This window comes from Fukomys damarensis, unplaced genomic scaffold (assembly GCF_012274545.1).
Source record: "Fukomys damarensis isolate Sample0158 unplaced genomic scaffold, DMR_v1.0_HiC HiC_scaffold_14, whole genome shotgun sequence".
Classification (NCBI taxonomy): domain Eukaryota; kingdom Metazoa; phylum Chordata; class Mammalia; order Rodentia; family Bathyergidae; genus Fukomys; species Fukomys damarensis.
This window is the reverse complement of record NW_022900926.1, coordinates 66,000,003-66,016,866: the sequence shown is the minus strand read 5'-3', so window position 1 is coordinate 66,016,866 and position 16,864 is coordinate 66,000,003. Positions and strand designations below refer to the sequence as shown.

Genomic DNA, 16,864 nt, shown 5'->3' with positions numbered 1-16,864 from the left:
TGAGACAGGGTCTCACTATGTAGTTGAGACTGACCTGGAACTCACTATGTAGCCCAGGCTGGTCTCCAGGGATCCTCCTGATTCAGCCAAGTGCAGGGATTACAGGCATGTGCCACCACGCCAGGCAAAGATCCTAGAGGCAGCTGTCACTGCGCACCAGCTGGTTTGTTTACTATTTTTTGTTTTGTTTTGTATTTTGGTACCGGGGATTGAATTTCCGAGGCAGGCAGCGGAACCACTGAGCCAAATCCCCGGGCCACCCAGAGCTGTAAATTGAAGCAGCGGTCAGGTCATAGTTTCAGTTTTTCAGACTTGGCACATTAAAACGTACAAAGTCAACTCTCGGGTTTCTTAAGAAAATAAAAAACACTGAGTTCTTATAAATTATGTTGAATGTGCAGATTTCTGGAGTATGTTACAGAGGGAAGAATTGATTTCAGCCTTGGTTGCATTACTAGAGGGCAGTGTGGTGATTGGGTCTCAGATTCTTGAAGCTGTGTTTCTTTATCTTCTGTAGCTGCTTCATACTTTGGTTGTTAATCAAGAAAGACTCATTTTCATTTTGTAAACTGAGAGTAGCATCTTATTTAATCCTCAGGAAACGTGAACAGCATCCCTTAGAAAACTCACTGAAGTTAAGCAGTCCTGATCACAGAACTGGTGTAAATTGAATTTGGGTTTGGATATTTGAATTCATAGCACCCTTTCACTGAGGTTATGTTTGTTTTTACAGTGCACTCCCTTCCACCCCCCCACTTTTTTCCTTATTAAACAGTATCTGGCCAAGTTGCCCAGGCTGAGCTGGAGCTTGCAATACTCTTGCTTCAGCCTTCCAGAATGCTGGGATTACAGGCACGTGCCACCAGACCCAGCTTGCAGTACATTTCTTAACTTTGCCTATGATGACTAATTCAATGCTTCAGTTGTAGACCCATTTTATAAACTGTTACAAATTCTTTTTGTCGTTGTTTGGTGGGGATTATGTTGCTTTTGCTTTTGAGAAAGGGTCTCACTGTGTCACTCAGGCTGGCCTCAAATGCACTGTATAGTCCAGGCTGGCCTTAAGATCACAGTCCTGCCTTAGCCTCTCAAGTAGTGGTAATACATAAATTCTTTTTAACAAGAATTTTTCAGGTGTTCAGTATTTTTTAGTCTCCTTTACCTTTTACCACCACCCCCCATTCTGTTTAAGTCATTAGTTCCTTAAGAGTCCTCATAACTTTTCTCATTCTTGGTTCTTTTTCTTTAGCATTTTCACAGCTGTCTTCTGCAAAATTAAATTTCTTTCTCTTCAGTTGTTGGCCTCTGTATCACTTAACACTCTCACATTTCTCCATTTCTGCTGCTCATAAGTCCCTCAAATCTTGCTTCTTCTGTAAAATGTTTCTTTGGGGATTTTCTGTCCTCACCATAACTCAAGAAGCAAACAAAACAGGCAAGCTATTTATTTCACTTGGTCACTTTTCCTTTAACATACACCTTTTAATTATACCATCATTCTGCTTTTACAGATTTAAAATTGTGATGGTTTTCCCAGTTTCTATGATATTTAGGTAATTGATAAAATTTTGCTTTTTGTGTTTTTTTAATTTATTGTCTTTCAGTCTTTTCTTTCATGGGGATCGAATTCAGGACCTGGGTAATTCTTAGATGTACCCATTTCTTCCTCTGCATCATCCTCCCATTGTGTTACATTGGTCTTCCTTCCCTCCTATTTCACATATGATGTTACTGTCTCAGTAGTCTTCTCAAACCCATCTGTGCAAATGGAGCTGTTCTCATTTTTTTTAATTGGTACATTTTATATATACATAATAATATTCATCATAGGGGACTTGTACATGATGTATCTTGCTGCTGCTTTTTTTCCCCTTTCCCTCCCCTCCCTTCAACCCCTCTTCCCCTCCACTGCTCTCATTCTTGGTTCCTCTAAAATTCCAAAACCTTTAGCAGTTAGTTCCTCTGCTTGCTTATACAAAGAGGGCCACCTGAGTAAGTTATCTTGGTGTACTGTTGTGATTATTACCTATTTTTTCCTTCACTTGCTGTGGTACCTGAAATGCCATCCTTTTTTACTATAGAGCCTTAGTGCAAATCCTATCTCAGTAAAAATAGTAGCTACAGTTAGTTGTCAGAGTGTTTATATTATGTGAGGCACTGTGCTAGGTGTTTTATGTGGATTGTGCCCTTGCATTCTCATGGTCACCCTGTAACATACTGTTATGATCATCATTTTGGACTTGGAGAATTTGTCCAAGATCACACAGCCAATAAGTGGCCAAGGTAGATTTCTGCCTGAGATGATTCCAGACCCAAGCCACTTAGTCGTCATACTTTACTGTCTTCATACACATCCACAATTGTAGCTCACATTTACTACAGGAACAGTTGCACACATTATAAGGATTTTACAGTTTTTAACTCATTTAATTCTTGCAGAACCTTGATGAGGTAGCTACTGTTTTAGGCTCTGTTGTGTATATGAGGAAAGTGAGGCCTGGAGAAATAAGGCCAAGGATAGTGGTGCACACTTGTAATCCTAGCATGTGGAAGGCTGAAGCAGAAGAATCACAAGTTCAAGACTAGCCTGTGCTATATATTGAGTTCAAGTCCAGCCTGGACTGATTGTGGGACTCTTGTCTTGGAAGAGAGGAAGGGAAGGAGGAAAATACCTCAGCCATAGCCTCCTACCTGCTGCTAAATGGATGAGCCAGAATTCATAACCAGGTGGTGTACTTTTGGAGTTTATGCTTTAAGCTGCTTCAGTAAGCTATCAGAAATAGTACAGCCAGGAAGGGGAGGTTTGCTTTGTCCACTCATTTGTTGGCAGATACTTGAGTGTCTGCTGTTAGGCATGATATAAGGTCTTACAGATAAAGCTATGAAGACACACTACTCTGCTCTTCTCTGATCTCAGTTCGCATTATAGTGCCACTGTCCACACCTGGTCCTCCAGGCCACGGACCTGGCTTTCAGTTGTTTGTAATACTGGTACCTTGCATAAAGAGGTTTTTTGGTTTTTTGATGATTATAATGATAGATCATTCGGTCACTTTCCCATTCCCGTAAGGCATTCCTCTGATGTAGGATTAGGGTTTTTTCCTGTTGGCTGAGGTCCTTTCCCTGTCACTTCCATTTGAACCCTACTTGTTCACGTGTAGTGGGTATCGCCCAAATGTTTCCTGTGGAGCACTCCCCTATTTGGAGAGGTGGGATTACTACCCAGAGGAGCTCATTTCATTTCTTTTCTTTTCTTTTTTCTCTCAGTACTGTATTGGCAATTGCTGGAGAAGATTTTTCAATTGTTGCTTCTGACACTCGATTGAGCGAGGGCTTTTCCATTCACACCCGGGACAGTCCCAAATGTTATAAATTGTAAGTAAATATTTCTAGTGACACTTTTCATGTTGCCTTTGTGATGACCTAATACTATGAGAGATTCCACTTGTTAAATCATTTGATTCATGAGTTTTTATGTTGCTTCATAACATCATCTTTGCATTTTATTAGAAAAGAGCTTTCTAAGTGTTTCCTAAGAATCCAGTGTGTAGTGTCCATGAGATTTGCTGAATTTGTGTACCAGAAGTGCTTTAATAGCTAACACCCATGCGCCATGTGCTAGGTCCTCCAGTAGTATTTTACTGTATGTTAACACATTTCTTTCTACCACTCTCTCTGTTCTCTTAGTCTGTTTGGGGCTTTGTTACAGTGCCATAAACAAGATAACATGGTAACTAGAAGTATGTTGGCTCGCAGCCTTGGAGGCTAGGAAGTACAAGATTGAAGAACCAGTATCTGGTTCTGCTGGGCCTTTATGCTGTGTTACAGCATTGCAGAAGGGCAGAGAGGGCAAGAAAAGGTGAACCACTCCCACAACAATAGCATTAATCCATCATGAGGGCTCCACTCCTGTGCACCTCCCATTTCTGTCATGGTAACAACTAAATTTCAATGTGAGTTTTGAGAGGAACAAACATTCAAACCATAGCGCCATTATCCATTGAAAGTTTTTAAAATCTATGCTCTTTTTTTCTTCTGAATATTAAGTTTAGATATCAGTTACAATCCACGCCATACAGTATTAATGAGTTAGGTAGCTTTTTTCTCTAACACAGGGAAAGGAAGCCATATGCCCACATAACCTGTACGTCACCTAAATGCATCTTGCAGAGTGGTAGGATTTGTGTTTCATAGTTTCAGAGATACTGTAAGTGGCTGTTAATTCCAACATTGGTCACAAAAGCCTGATTTGGAACAGGTGTGGTATTGAGGAGGCTTGGGTCCTAAGCACTGGGTTTTTGGTGTAGTAGAAATTGATGAGGAAGGAGACAGCTCTTTTGTCCTGGTCACAGGCATGATCCATGTCTTAGCAGTGTTGATCTTTATCTTCCCAGCTCCTTTCTGCCCCTTTTTTTCCATCTTCTTTCCACCAGTGTGCTCTTTTTTTCCCTCTTCTAATAAGTAGCTTTTAGAATTTCAGATTAATAAATATTAAGAAAATTTTCACACATAACTTCATAGATTCCACTATTGTGTGAGTGTTTGCTCATCTTGGTAACATCTGTTAAATGTGTAAGCTCATGCCCTTTGTGACCTAGCTCTGCTACTTGAAACTGTGCACCCTGGCCATAGGTCACATGAGAACTCCATCCCTTAAAGCACCTGGTGTTTGGGAGGAGCATCTTGAAGTTCTAAAACTTAGCCCTTCCTTCTGTCAGTCCACCATGGCAATAAAGGTAGCAAAGCCTTGGGGGTGATAGGATGTCTTGGTTTTTGTTTTCGCGTATATGCTTATTTTTAATGGGCTGTGGATATGGGAGGTCTTTAACTCAGTGTGTCAAGGTTGGTCTCAACAAGATGGGTTTAGGTATAGATCTCAATACCTAGGGGTCAAAATTTCAGATACAGGGTTAAATCCTCAATCTGACTCCTGTTCCAAATCAGGCTTTTGTGACCAGTGTACAGGAATGTGGGCATATGGCTTCATTTTCCTGTTTTAGAGGAAAAAGCTGCCTAACTAATACTGTATGGCATGGATTATATGGATTATAATTGCTTAGGGTATATCTAAACTTGATATTCTGGAGAAAAAAATGTAGATGCATAAAAATGTAGTTAATCCCTGCTAATGGGTACATAGTGGGAGGGCAATGTGCTCACAGGTGAACCTATCTCATGTCTCTCTGCAAGCCTGTGTGACTATATGGATGGGTTTTTAGTAATGGGATTCTTGAGTGAAAGAAGTGTCGTGTCCATTTAAGTGTTTACTAGTTAGAGCTAAATTACCCATCTAAAAAATGTTAGGTCAGTTTATACTGTTTCAATATATTTGGGAGTACTTGTCTTCCTCCTCACCAGCATAACTCAGGCAATTACTGACCATTCATTAGTTGAAAGTACCTCTTGTTAGGTTGTGAGTAACATAGAGACTCTTTTCATACATTATTGGTGACTTGTGTCTGTTTTTTTCTGTCTTGTCTATTCATAAAGTGTTACCCATCTTTGTGATATATTGTTATTTACATGAGAATTCTAGTTCCTTGTTTATTTATAGGAACCCTTGGTACACTTAACGAAATTAAGATGAAAGTTTGTTCTTGTTGTTTATTCATATTTTTTTTTGTGGCAATTTTACCTTTTTGGGTAGTCAAAAGTCTGGCCCACCTGTAAGGAGTGAGACATGTGAGTATAGATCCCCTGCTCCGAAAGGGCTGACTAGTTGTCCCTTGACCATTTAGAAAATAATGGGAATAGGATTTTGAAATTAAAAGTGCCAAAGATATGTTTTATTTTATAGTCTAATCAGCTCAGTTTCCTGAAATATGCTTTTTACAGAACAGACAAAACAGTCATTGGATGCAGCGGTTTTCATGGAGACTGCCTTACCCTGACAAAGATTATTGAAGCAAGACTAAAGGTAGATGCTCTTGTTCGTGCCTATGCTGTTGAAGATTAGTAAGAAGTCCAAAGATTCTTTCACACCTACTGCATGACTGCTTAGAAAGCTGTAGATGTTCTAAATTAGCTGCCAAAACTGTGACATAGCCAAGAAATGAACTCATACCCTTGATGCAGCACCATTAAAGTCCCATAATGTAAAACAAGCACATTCTGTTTGTTAAAATCGCCAGCCCGTGTAAAAGTCTTCTTCTGAAGGTTCTCTTCCCTCCAAAACAAAACAGGCACAAAACCTCTGGCAGGAGGCAGCCCAGACTATTAGGAACTTGAGCGAATGGTCTGCTCACGCGCTGTCCCTCTGTAGGCCTTTCCACTCTTAGTTAAAAGGTCAGTATGAGCAGGAATGGGAAGAGACTACAGGCATGGGTGAGAGGCACCAGTGGTGGTCAGCTCAGGGAGGTTTGGCCTGAAGATGTCAGCAGGACTGATCGAATCTGTTTCACCTTCTGCCACTTGGCGTTACTTACTGTGGGTATTGTCATGGTCACTGAAGCGGGTAGCATTTGATTAACTGAAACTTGCTTTCTGGCTGCTTACAAAAGATTTGACTCACTAGCACCCACATCTGTAGTCCCAGTGTCAAGAAGATCTTTATTATGAGTTATCTTGGGAAGAAATTCCTCTAATCAACTTATTTATTTAGTGCAGTTCATTTGTAATCATTTGTCTATATTTTGACTGTTTTATAGTACTTTGTTTTTGGTTTATTCAGTGGGGTGATTTTTCATTTTTTGTTAATTTTACAGTACTTTTAGGCTTATTTTTGGAAATGCTTGCTATGTGATTGACAACTTGGTGAACTTAAATCCATTTTTGCGTTTGTGATTTTTGTGGAATTTCTTTGTTAGTGGAATAATAGGATTCCCATGGGATGATAAATCTAGGACTATGAAATCGCTGCATTGTTGTCCTAGGATCCTGGTTTTAGATTTGGGTATTTGTTGTTGTTGTTGTTGTAGTTTTATTTTGTTTTTTGGGTTTTTTTGTTTTTTTTTGTTTTTGTTTTTGTTTTTGCGGTACCAGGGATTGAACCCAGATCTCTGCACTGGATTCTATCCCCAGCCCTCTCTGTATAGTTTTTGAGACAGAATGTCACTAAGTTGCCTGCCCTAGGCTCAGACTTATTATCCTCCTGCTTCAGTCTCCCAGAGTGCTAGGATGACAGGCTGCAATGCCACACCGAGCCATAAGATCCTGTTTTTGATGCTTGTGTTCTCTGCTGTAGATGCTCTGAGGAACAAGACCACTACTCCAAATCAGAATCATGTAGAGTAAGGATGCTCCCTTTAGATCTTGTATTTACAGAGAGAGGAACCTACCTTGGGTCTGATGGGGGTCAACAGACTTAATGTGTCTCTATAAAGGGCTAGATAGCATTTTTAGCTTTGCGGCCTGTTTGGTCTCTGTTACAGCTACCCAGTTCTTGTGCTGTCTGGGAAAGACAGAAATATCATGTAGTGAATGAGTGTGGCTGTGCCCCAGTAAACTTTTTGCAGAAACGTGTAGTGGGCTGGGTTTGCTCAGGGACCGTATGTACCATAGTTTCTCAGTCCCTAGTCTAGGTGCACACTGAGACAGAGATGAGTTGGGAACATCTTCCCGGGACATCGCCTGTACTGTTTGGATGCATATGCTGTTGAACTAGCAGTGCCTGAGTTGAAGGTGGCATGGGAAATAGGCTTTCTCTCTCTTTCTAAACAGGCTCTTTAAACCAGAGGGTTGAGGGCACACTTAGCATTTTTCTTCTCACAGTTTTCATAAGTTATTTAATGTTGGTAGTATTGTGCTGTTTGATCATGAAAGGAATGGGCAGGTTTTCCCCTTTCGCTAAGGTAGTATTTGCTCTGTATGCTGCTCATCTTGCTGGACTGTAATGAATCCTGCCTCCGTGTCCCTGTTATATTTATCATGCAGATGTACAAGCATTCCAATAATAAGGCCATGACAACAGGAGCAATTGCTGCGATGCTGTCTACAATCCTATACTCCAGGCGCTTCTTTCCATACTACGTTTACAACATCATCGGGGGACTCGATGAAGAAGGTAGAGTTGTGCTTTCTTTTCCCAGGTGGAGGGAGCAGCATTTCTAGATGTGTACATTTCCATCTGGCATCCAAAACAACTGTAAACACCATCTCTAGCCCAGCAGTTTCACCTTGTGATAATGGAAGTGAGGAGACTGCAGCAGGAGGGAGTAAGGGATACCCAGAAGCACAGGGTGTGTGCTGTTCATGCATGTGGAAGGGCCGGTTCTCTTACAGTTTCTCAGGCCTTTGACCGCATCAGTACTAATGATTAGCATTTTTACCTGACCTAGAGAAGTTTGACTTAAATGTAGTTTAAAGTGACAAGTAAACACATTTGGCTCAAAAACTTTTTGAAAAATGATGTGTTAGAAGCATTGAGGTAATTAAATACTTGCTCTTACCCTGCTGTTCCCAGAATCCATTTGAAATAGCTGTGTGAGCATAAGATAGGGGCATCTGTGAGAATCGGTCTGTAACCATGATGTTTTTGATCCAAATCTACATTACCCCATATGGGCACTCACATTTTCCACCAGTTCTGCTGTGGTCTTCCAGGCTAGATCCATGTCACCATGTAGAAAAGTCTGCTGGGATAAGAAGTTATAGAAACATCTGGATAAAAATACAATGGGGGAGTCTATCTCTTTTTTTTTTTTATTTGGCCAGATCTGTAGCTGGAGTTGCCCCAAAATGACACAATTCCTTCAGGGGGCTGCCCCAAACCTAGTTGAGATTCCCAAGACAGAAGCACCAAACATCAGGGTGATCGGCCCAAAGCATTTGTTAGAGGATTGTACCTGCTGTAGCTGTCCCCTAGATGGGCAGCAGGCAAGATGTCTTCCACCCAGCTGGGGCTGCCACAAGGGAGCCCAGTTAAGAGCTCAGAGGGGCAAGGGATTTGGTTCAGGCAGGGACTAGTTTTTAGTGGCTTAGCAGCAACCCCAGCTTGTGTTCCCCATGCAGCAGGCCTGATCCCAGCAGTCAGTACACCTTGTTCCAGACTCTGATGGCAGGCAGAGGTGCCCCTGGCACCCTGTTATCTTGGAGGGGAAATCCTGAGAAGGAAAGAGTTGCGCTCTTCTCTGCTCCCTGCTTGTTTTTAGGTTGGTACTCCTGACCCTTTCTGTAACAAGAGTTTGTTTTTCTCCCTCTCCTTTTTTGACTCTTTTTTTTTTTGTACCAGGAATTGAACTTGGGTCCTTGCGCTTGCAAAGCAGGCCACCGAACTGCTGAGCTAAATCCCCGGCTCTCTTTTTTGACTCTTAATGGTACTTCAGAAAACAATCTGGTCAGTTTATTTTTCAGAGGTTAGGCATAGACAAGTTGCCACATTTCTCTTTAATGCTTTTCACCTTGCTTGGAACATAAAAGGAAATGGCTGGGTGACTCAGTCCTGGCCTCTGATCATCTGGCCTGGTGTACCATGCTGGACACTTCCAGGGGCCTAGTGCTTAGGTTCTATCTGGCTTGTGGTCGGGTTAATTGTTTGAGATTTGTACTTCCATGGGCCAGACAATGTCTTCTGAGTTTTTGTGAGGGTCAAAGAGAACCTGGGAAAGCTGAGGTCCACTGGATAACAGATCCAAGACATGGGATCAGTTCTGTTTGACGTCAGAACCTTTGGCTTCTGTGACAGTGCCCTTGGTGTGGGTGTACTTCTCAGGTTTCTCTGGCTTCCTTTCATTGTTTTTTACATTCATTTTTATTTACGTGTAAAACCATCTGTTGCCCAAGGAACATTTTCAGCTCTTTCCCTGTGTATTTTCTGGTACTTTTATCTTCCACATACTGAACTTAATGCTGTCGAGGTATTGTCCTCTAGTGTGTGATTCTGACAGATGACGGTCTTGGCAATATTTTGGTTCTGTCCTGGAGAGAAGGATCGTGGCTTGTCCGTGCTGTCTGTCTCATTAGCACCCTACCATAACACATTGGACGTGTGAGAAAATACATACCTAATGTTCTAAAATATTCGTCTTTGTCATGCTAGGTGAAATGCTGTGATTATGGTTCACCCCTTAGACTCCGATTTGGCTCTCTTACAGTTAACTGTCTCACGTGTTGGCTTGGGTTTCTTACAGTCCCCCAACAACCTGCCCCCGGTGATACTTTCCAGCATGTTCTCAGCCCTCTCCCTGGGGATCCCTTGCCTGCTCTTGACCCTGTGACCGTGTTGCATGGATCCCATGCTTCTTAATGGTTTCCTTCTTTATTGTAGCGATGTACATGTCCTAAATAGTTTCAGAAAAACAAGAACAGGAGACCTCTTTTGAGACTTTGCTTTAAACCCTTCAGTCATGTCTAACAGTTTACAGTGGCTCCTGGCCTGGCAAACTGTTTCTCCTCCTCCTCTCTTTCCTCCTGTACCCTTTCTCTTCCTCCCTTGCCCCTCTCTGTCCCTTCTCCACTGTCACAGCGATCAATACTCCATAATAGTATTTTCTTACGTCCATCTCTTTGTTTTTTCATTCTACTTTTTGCAGATTTCTTCACCTTTATAGCCTTTCATTCTTACTGCTTTTATGTCTAGTGTCTATAATTTCCAAGAGCTTTTTCTTTCCAGCTTTTTTTTTTAATTATCCTGATTTGGTTACTTAATTTAATTACTTAATTTGAAGGGTTTTGTTGTTCTTTACATTTCATTAGATGACTTTTTAAAATTTTATTTTCCTCACCTTCTGTGTTGGAGGTATGCTTGAAATTTCTGTGGATGTTTGGCTGCCTACCTTGAAGAATGATAGAACAGAGTTTGGTTATAAAGGAGTGGGCTGCTGTGCCTGGCCCACTGACAGGCTCCAGGTGGCTGCTGCTTCCTTCAAACGAAGGTCCTGTCCGTCTGTAGCCCAGCTCGGGTGGGATGTGAGAGGAAGCCTACTGTCGACCTTTAGACCGAAGAGAAGGCAGTGGTCTCTGCCCTGGTCGTGTCTGCTTTCTGTCTCACACCTCTCTTTTCACTCCTTCCCTGACCTCAGTCCACTCTGGGCCTGGTGCCCCGAGTCCAGAGCCTCTGCTGATGTCTCCCAAGACTGTTTTCATTGTATAGCAGGGGGACCCGGAAGCCAGTGCTCCTTGTTGAAACCTTCAAGACATGGGTCCGACCATTGTCCTTCAGTGTCAACACCTTCCATTTCAGCCTCTGTGGCTTTGATCTTAGTTACTGTTGGACTTTAAAAATTTTTTTTCCCAAAATTAAAAGTGGATTTGGTTTTTCTGCAGTGAGAATAAACACATGCTTATGTACATGCTTAGAGTTTTACATAAGGAGAACTATAGTACAGGCTGGGCATCCGTAATCTGAAACCTAAAATGACTTACACCTCCAAAGTCTGAGCACCACCCTGCCACTAGAACTAGAAAGATCCACACTGAAATTTTGTTTCATCCACAGAAGTACTTATTGTATAAAATTACCTTCCCGTTGTGTGTATAAGGCGTAAATAAAACTCCCCAGAAAACACTTGTGATCCCAAGCATTTTGGATAAGAGATGCAGTACTCATCCTCTGTGTACATACTCTGTGTACATCAGATCACTGATACTCTATTATAGAGATAGTTTTAAACTAATGAATCTAGATACACTAGGGATTGAACCCAGGGACTTCATATTGGGCTGCATCCCTGGCTTTTTTATTCTTTAAAGACCTTTCTAAATTTGCCTAGGCTGCACTTCAACTTGCAGTCCTTCTGCCTCAGCCTCCCACAGCGTTATGATAGTAGGCAGCGTGCATGATTTTTAATGGCTGGCTTAAACTGTGTGGCTGTGTTATAAGGTGCCTAACCAGTCTTCGGAAGGTGTTTGTCCCAAAACACATGATGAACATCCTTTTACATACTCCTTTGTGTACTTCTGTAATTACACTTTCCTTCTTGGAGAAGATTCCTATTCGTTGAATTATCAGATTAGAAGTTTGGGTTTGTTTTTTGTTTTGTTTTGTTTTGTTTTGTTTTCTGGTACCGGAGATCGAACTCAGGACCATGTGCCTGTCTGCATAGCACGGTTCGGTGCAGCACCATTGAGCTACATCCCTGGCCCTTGGTGATTTGTTTGTTTGTTTGTTTTGTGTTCTCAGTTCTGGCCACATCTCTAGAAGGATGTACCAATAGTCCTCTACCTGCAGGAGGCTTGAGAATATATATTTTGGGGACATCTTTTTATGTTTATTGACCTTTTGTATTTCTTCTTTAGAGAATGACCAATGTATTCACTCTGGTCCATTTCCTTGTTTGCAGATTAGTCTCCTGCATTGATCTGCAAGGACTCCACACAGTTGTGTCACCCTTGGTCATGACTATGGTGAATTCCACCAGCCATATTTTTTGCCTTCTATGGGAGGACTTTCTTTTGCTGCATAGACTGGCCTGAGTAACTCGCAGTCTGATATGTTAGTCTCAGGAATTTCCAGTCTTGATAGAAAGCTTCCCTGTGCAAAGTTTATCGCTTCTCTCAAAGACAGCTGACTTTATCTTTCATAACAAAATTATTGTGCTTTTGGAATTTATTTTGATGATAAAAAGGCTTTGCAGTCAAGGTTTATGCCGTTTGACAATTCCAAGTGTCTCTTACTTTTACTCGGCCATTGAAGCTCTGGTCTTGAGCATATCTCACTGTCTGTCTGTCCTGTGTGGTTTTCTGAGATTGAGTCCATCCTCTTGGGGAAAGCTTTTGAACTCATCTTTCTTTTGGTTGCTCACATCGTAGAAGATATATTCTCTCTTGCTGGTGTACCTCATCTCCATTCTTCGTATATTAAGATTTGTGAACTGCCCACTGCTCTCCCTTATCCCAGATTTGCCTCCAGCATAAACATTTCATAAGATTTTCTTAGGTAGCCTTGCGTCATCTTTCCCAGCAGGGAATTTAGTCCACAGCTTTCTGCAGTGAAAACATAGAAAATGGTGGGTAGGGTAGATAGATGATAAGAACATTGTTCCTGTCTCTTTGTCTGCCAAGGTAACTGCCTGAGCATTGCTACAGAATGCTTAAGTCCATCCTTGTGAGTGACCTTTCTTTCTTGTACCCACAACAAAACTGTGTTTTAAAAAAGCCTTTTCTAAAATTACCAGTTGACATGTTCTTTGTAACCAGTTCAGACAATATGGGAGCATGTGAAAGTGATTCCTTCTTTTTCTTGAGTAACACAGTCTACACTTAAAAGTCCTACACTAAAAAATATCGTACTGAAGTTAGTTTCTTTACAGACTCTCATGTGCTTATGTAAATATACACAGTTCTATGCTCTTAAAAAATAGGGATCATACAGTGCATACTACATAGCTCTCCACTATGCCTTGTCTTGTGGCTATATCCCCCAGTTCTGTCATGAACATGACTTCCCCTTCCAAGGCTGCCACATAAGTTGTTGGTGCACAATGAACACCTGAGCAGCAACTTCAGTGTATCAGAAATTACCTGAGTAGTCTGAGTGCATTAACTCATTGTCCTCTCAGTGGGTTTTACATTGTTACCCTGTTTTGGTTTTTGTTATTTGTTTTTTGAGACAAGGTCTCACTATGTAGTTGAGACTGACCTGGAACTCACTGTGTAGCCCAGGCTGGTCTTGAACTCACAGCGATCCTCCTGCCTCAGCCTCCCGAGTGCTGGGATTACAAGCATGCACAACCACGCTTGGCTTATTAACCTGTTTTACAGCTGGAACTAGCAGCCTGGTCAGGCTGGAGGCTGAACTTGCACTTGAGCAGTCTGGTTCCTGGGTTTGCTCTCTTCCCCTTTTAACACTGCTGTGCTGTGTGTTGCGTGTCTGTGCCACTTGCCTACTAATGAAGTTTAGGTTGTTTGTAACTTTTGTTCTTTTAAGTAATACAGACTATCTTCCTTGCTTAGCAAGTTTTGGTGTGTGTTTACAGCAGCACTTTTTAGTGAAATGCAGTTCTTAAAGATTTTTGCTGAGTCACCGGGGTACTTTTCTGCTGGACAGTTGTTGCTTTGAAAGGCATAATTTGCACTTTTTTCGCTTGCATCTGTGTGACCTTTTCCCCAGCCACTCATAGGTCTTCTACTGTTGTATAAAGGAGTGAATAGATCTTAGTTGTTTGTTTTAAACAATAAGGCTCTTCTTTATCCTTCTAGCACAGAAGCAAATTGTTACATTTTAGGCCGACTTAATATTTTATATGTTACATTTGTATTTTCCTAAAGTTATTTCTTTATTAAATACCAGTTTTTACATTATGATATCAAGTAATGTCCCTACTGTTAAACACTCACAGTAAGTTTTCATGTGATTGCTTACACATTTAGCACTGGGAAATTCTTAAACTGTTGGGTTCATTTTCAGGAAATACCATAAAGCGATTGATCAGAAGTTAGGGTTAGGTTAGAGTCAAAGTAGACCCATGACGGTTGGCCAGTGTGTCTAAAGCCACCTTCACACTGGGGGCCGTAGGACCATCCTCGACATTAACTTCAGGAGGCCAGTTGGCTCTGGCACCTGTGCCTCCAGCTGTGGTCGTGTCCTCTGGCTGTATTGCCTGAGGAGCCAGGACATTACAGGCATCACCTGCACAGTGCAAAGATGTGCCCTGCTTGTTCACTTGAAGCTGAGCCAAATTGACATGCATTTTGTGTCACATGATGACGGGTTGTTTTTCCTGTAGTTTGGGTGGTGGTCAGGATGTCATCCTTACACAGATTGTTTTCTTCCTGAAGGGAAGGGAGCTGTGTACAGCTTCGATCCAGTGGGCTCCTACCAGAGAGACTCCTTCAAGGCTGGAGGCTCAGCAAGTGCCATGCTGCAGCCCTTGCTTGACAACCAGGTAATGAGCTGGGGCCTGGCTGCAGTGCTTCCCCTCCTCTCCTCCTGCTGCTGAGTTTGGCGGGTCAGACCTACTCAAAGCGCCCACCTGCTCCCTTGCCTTTGACTTTTGCCTGTATTACTCTGGCTTCTAGGTATCTTACCTCTCTAGTGGGGCCCTGTTTTCAGTCTTACAGTGACACATTACCTGAGGTTGTGAAAATACCTCTCTCCCCTATTCACCATTTCTGAGTTACTTAACTTTGTGTTCTTATTTTCAAGTATATTCAGAGCTGCATTGTTGGACTTATTTCCCAGCATCCTTTCTGCCTCCACACCCAAGTCCTTAACTCATCCTGCCCACTCTTGTGAAGTATGAATTGTGTGGCTTCCTCTCTGTTGCTTGTCTGTCTTTTCTGTCTTGTCTGTCACCTCCCCTCCACGCACACATGCAGGCCACTTTTCCCTGAACTGAAATGATGTACTCCTCCTCCTGTCTCACCCCTCACCCTCAGGTGAGATCATTTGATGCTCTGCCCCTCTGTTTTATCCTTCGTGCTCACCTACCACCGTATAACCTAGTTTGGGACTGTCTTGGCCTGTTTTCTCCTCAGTTATGACACTTTTTTGTCTAATGTTGCGCTTACTCTCATGTTACCTAGCTTGATGTGTGCTGCTCAGTGGTGTTTGCAGATTTCTGGTGAGTGTGATTCAGCCAGGACTGCAGGACATTCAGATGTAGTGTGATGTATTTACTGAGTGTGCTTGGACAAGAGCAAGTGTTGGGGGAGGCTGAAACCTTCCTTTGGTCTCACTGAGCTGTGATGCCTCACACATACCTACTGTCCCTCCAGGTTGGTTTCAAGAACATGCAGAACGTGGAACATGTTCCACTCTCTTTGGACAGAGCCATGCGGCTGGTGAAAGATGTCTTCATTTCTGCAGCTGAGAGGGATGTATACACCGGGGATGCCCTCAGGATCTGCATTGTGACCAAAGAGGGCATCAAAGAGGAGACTGTTCCCCTGAGGAAGGACTGATCTGTGGGCTGTACCTTGGAGTGTCAAGCGAGTTGGTTTGATTAAAAAAGAAAAGTGAATTACTCCTTTCATTATAGTCTCCTCTGTTTCTGTTCTTCAGGGGTATTTTTCTATTTTAACTATGAAAACATAGGTCATGTCAGTTTTTCCTCACATTTGTAAGCAAGGAGTTAATCTGGAAAAGCTGGCCTTTTTCTGAGAAGAGGGCTCTTGATATTTATCCTACCAGCCTATCTGAAGTGACTGCTAAACCACCCAGAAGGCACAGTGCTTATCATTGTTTAGGAATTTAATGCACACAAATACTCTATGTTAGAGAAAATTCCTCAACTAGAGTAAAAGAAACTTGCAAAAATAAATAGCTCTTTAGATGGACTTTAGCCAGAAATCTGAGATAATTTTTTTAAGCACTTCAATGTTGCAGCTGAGACCTAGGACTGTGGTGAGGCTGGGTGTAGCTCGTTTAGTACACATGATGCCCTGGGGTTTGATCCGAAGCACTGCAAAAAGAAAAAGACCAAAGTTTTGAGAAAGCTAAAGGATTTTTTGGTTGGTCTGTTCAGAAATATTTAATGTGTATTAATTTCTTGATAATTTTGAGTGCTGAACAGGTCACTGTGCCACATAACGTCGATTGGTGATGGCAGACCTTTTAGAGACCGAGTGCCCAAACTGCAACCCAAAACCCACTTATGTATCACAAAGTGCCAGCTGCGGTTAAACTGAACACTGAAGTTTTATGTTAGATTAGGAAAACAACTATTAAGCAGTGCTCCGCCGCTGAAGCAACTTGGCTGGGTGCCAGTGGACAGCTGGCCTGGCACGCGTGCCATAGGTTTGCCACCACTGACTTAGTGCTGGGGCTTGCTTACTAGCAGAATAACCTGTGGTGTAATGGGAGTTTGTGATTAATCCTAGAAATCCCTTTTGTTTACTTTGCCTCTTACTAAAAAATTTAGTTCGGAAAAAGTTCAGATAGATAACATATTTAAAATTCTGCCAGGGCCAAGGATTTAGCTTAGTGGTTCTGCCTGCCTTGCAAGTATAAGGTCCTGAGTTTGATCCCCTGTACCCAAAAAAAAGC

At 42.1% G+C, this 16,864-nt stretch overlaps 1 protein-coding gene across 2 annotated transcripts in view; it reads left to right on the top strand.

Moving 5' to 3' along the window:
• Positions 1 to 15,842, top strand: part of Psmb1 (proteasome 20S subunit beta 1) — an 18,077-nt gene extending 2,235 nt beyond the window's left edge. The window contains exons 3-7 of one of the 2 annotated variants that reach the window (XM_010628926.2): positions 3,268 to 3,375; positions 5,836 to 5,917; positions 7,873 to 8,002; positions 14,656 to 14,762; positions 15,595 to 15,842. In XM_010628926.2, the coding sequence (XP_010627228.1) occupies positions 3,268 to 3,375; positions 5,836 to 5,917; positions 7,873 to 8,002; positions 14,656 to 14,762; positions 15,595 to 15,780 (613 nt within the window). In that variant the 3' untranslated portion in view covers positions 15,781 to 15,842. The remainder of the gene's footprint in view (positions 1 to 3,267; positions 3,376 to 5,835; positions 5,918 to 7,872; positions 8,003 to 14,655; positions 14,763 to 15,594) is intronic. The other variant, XM_010628927.2, reaches the window with a different exon arrangement.
• Positions 15,843 to 16,864: the final 1,022 nt, after the last annotated feature.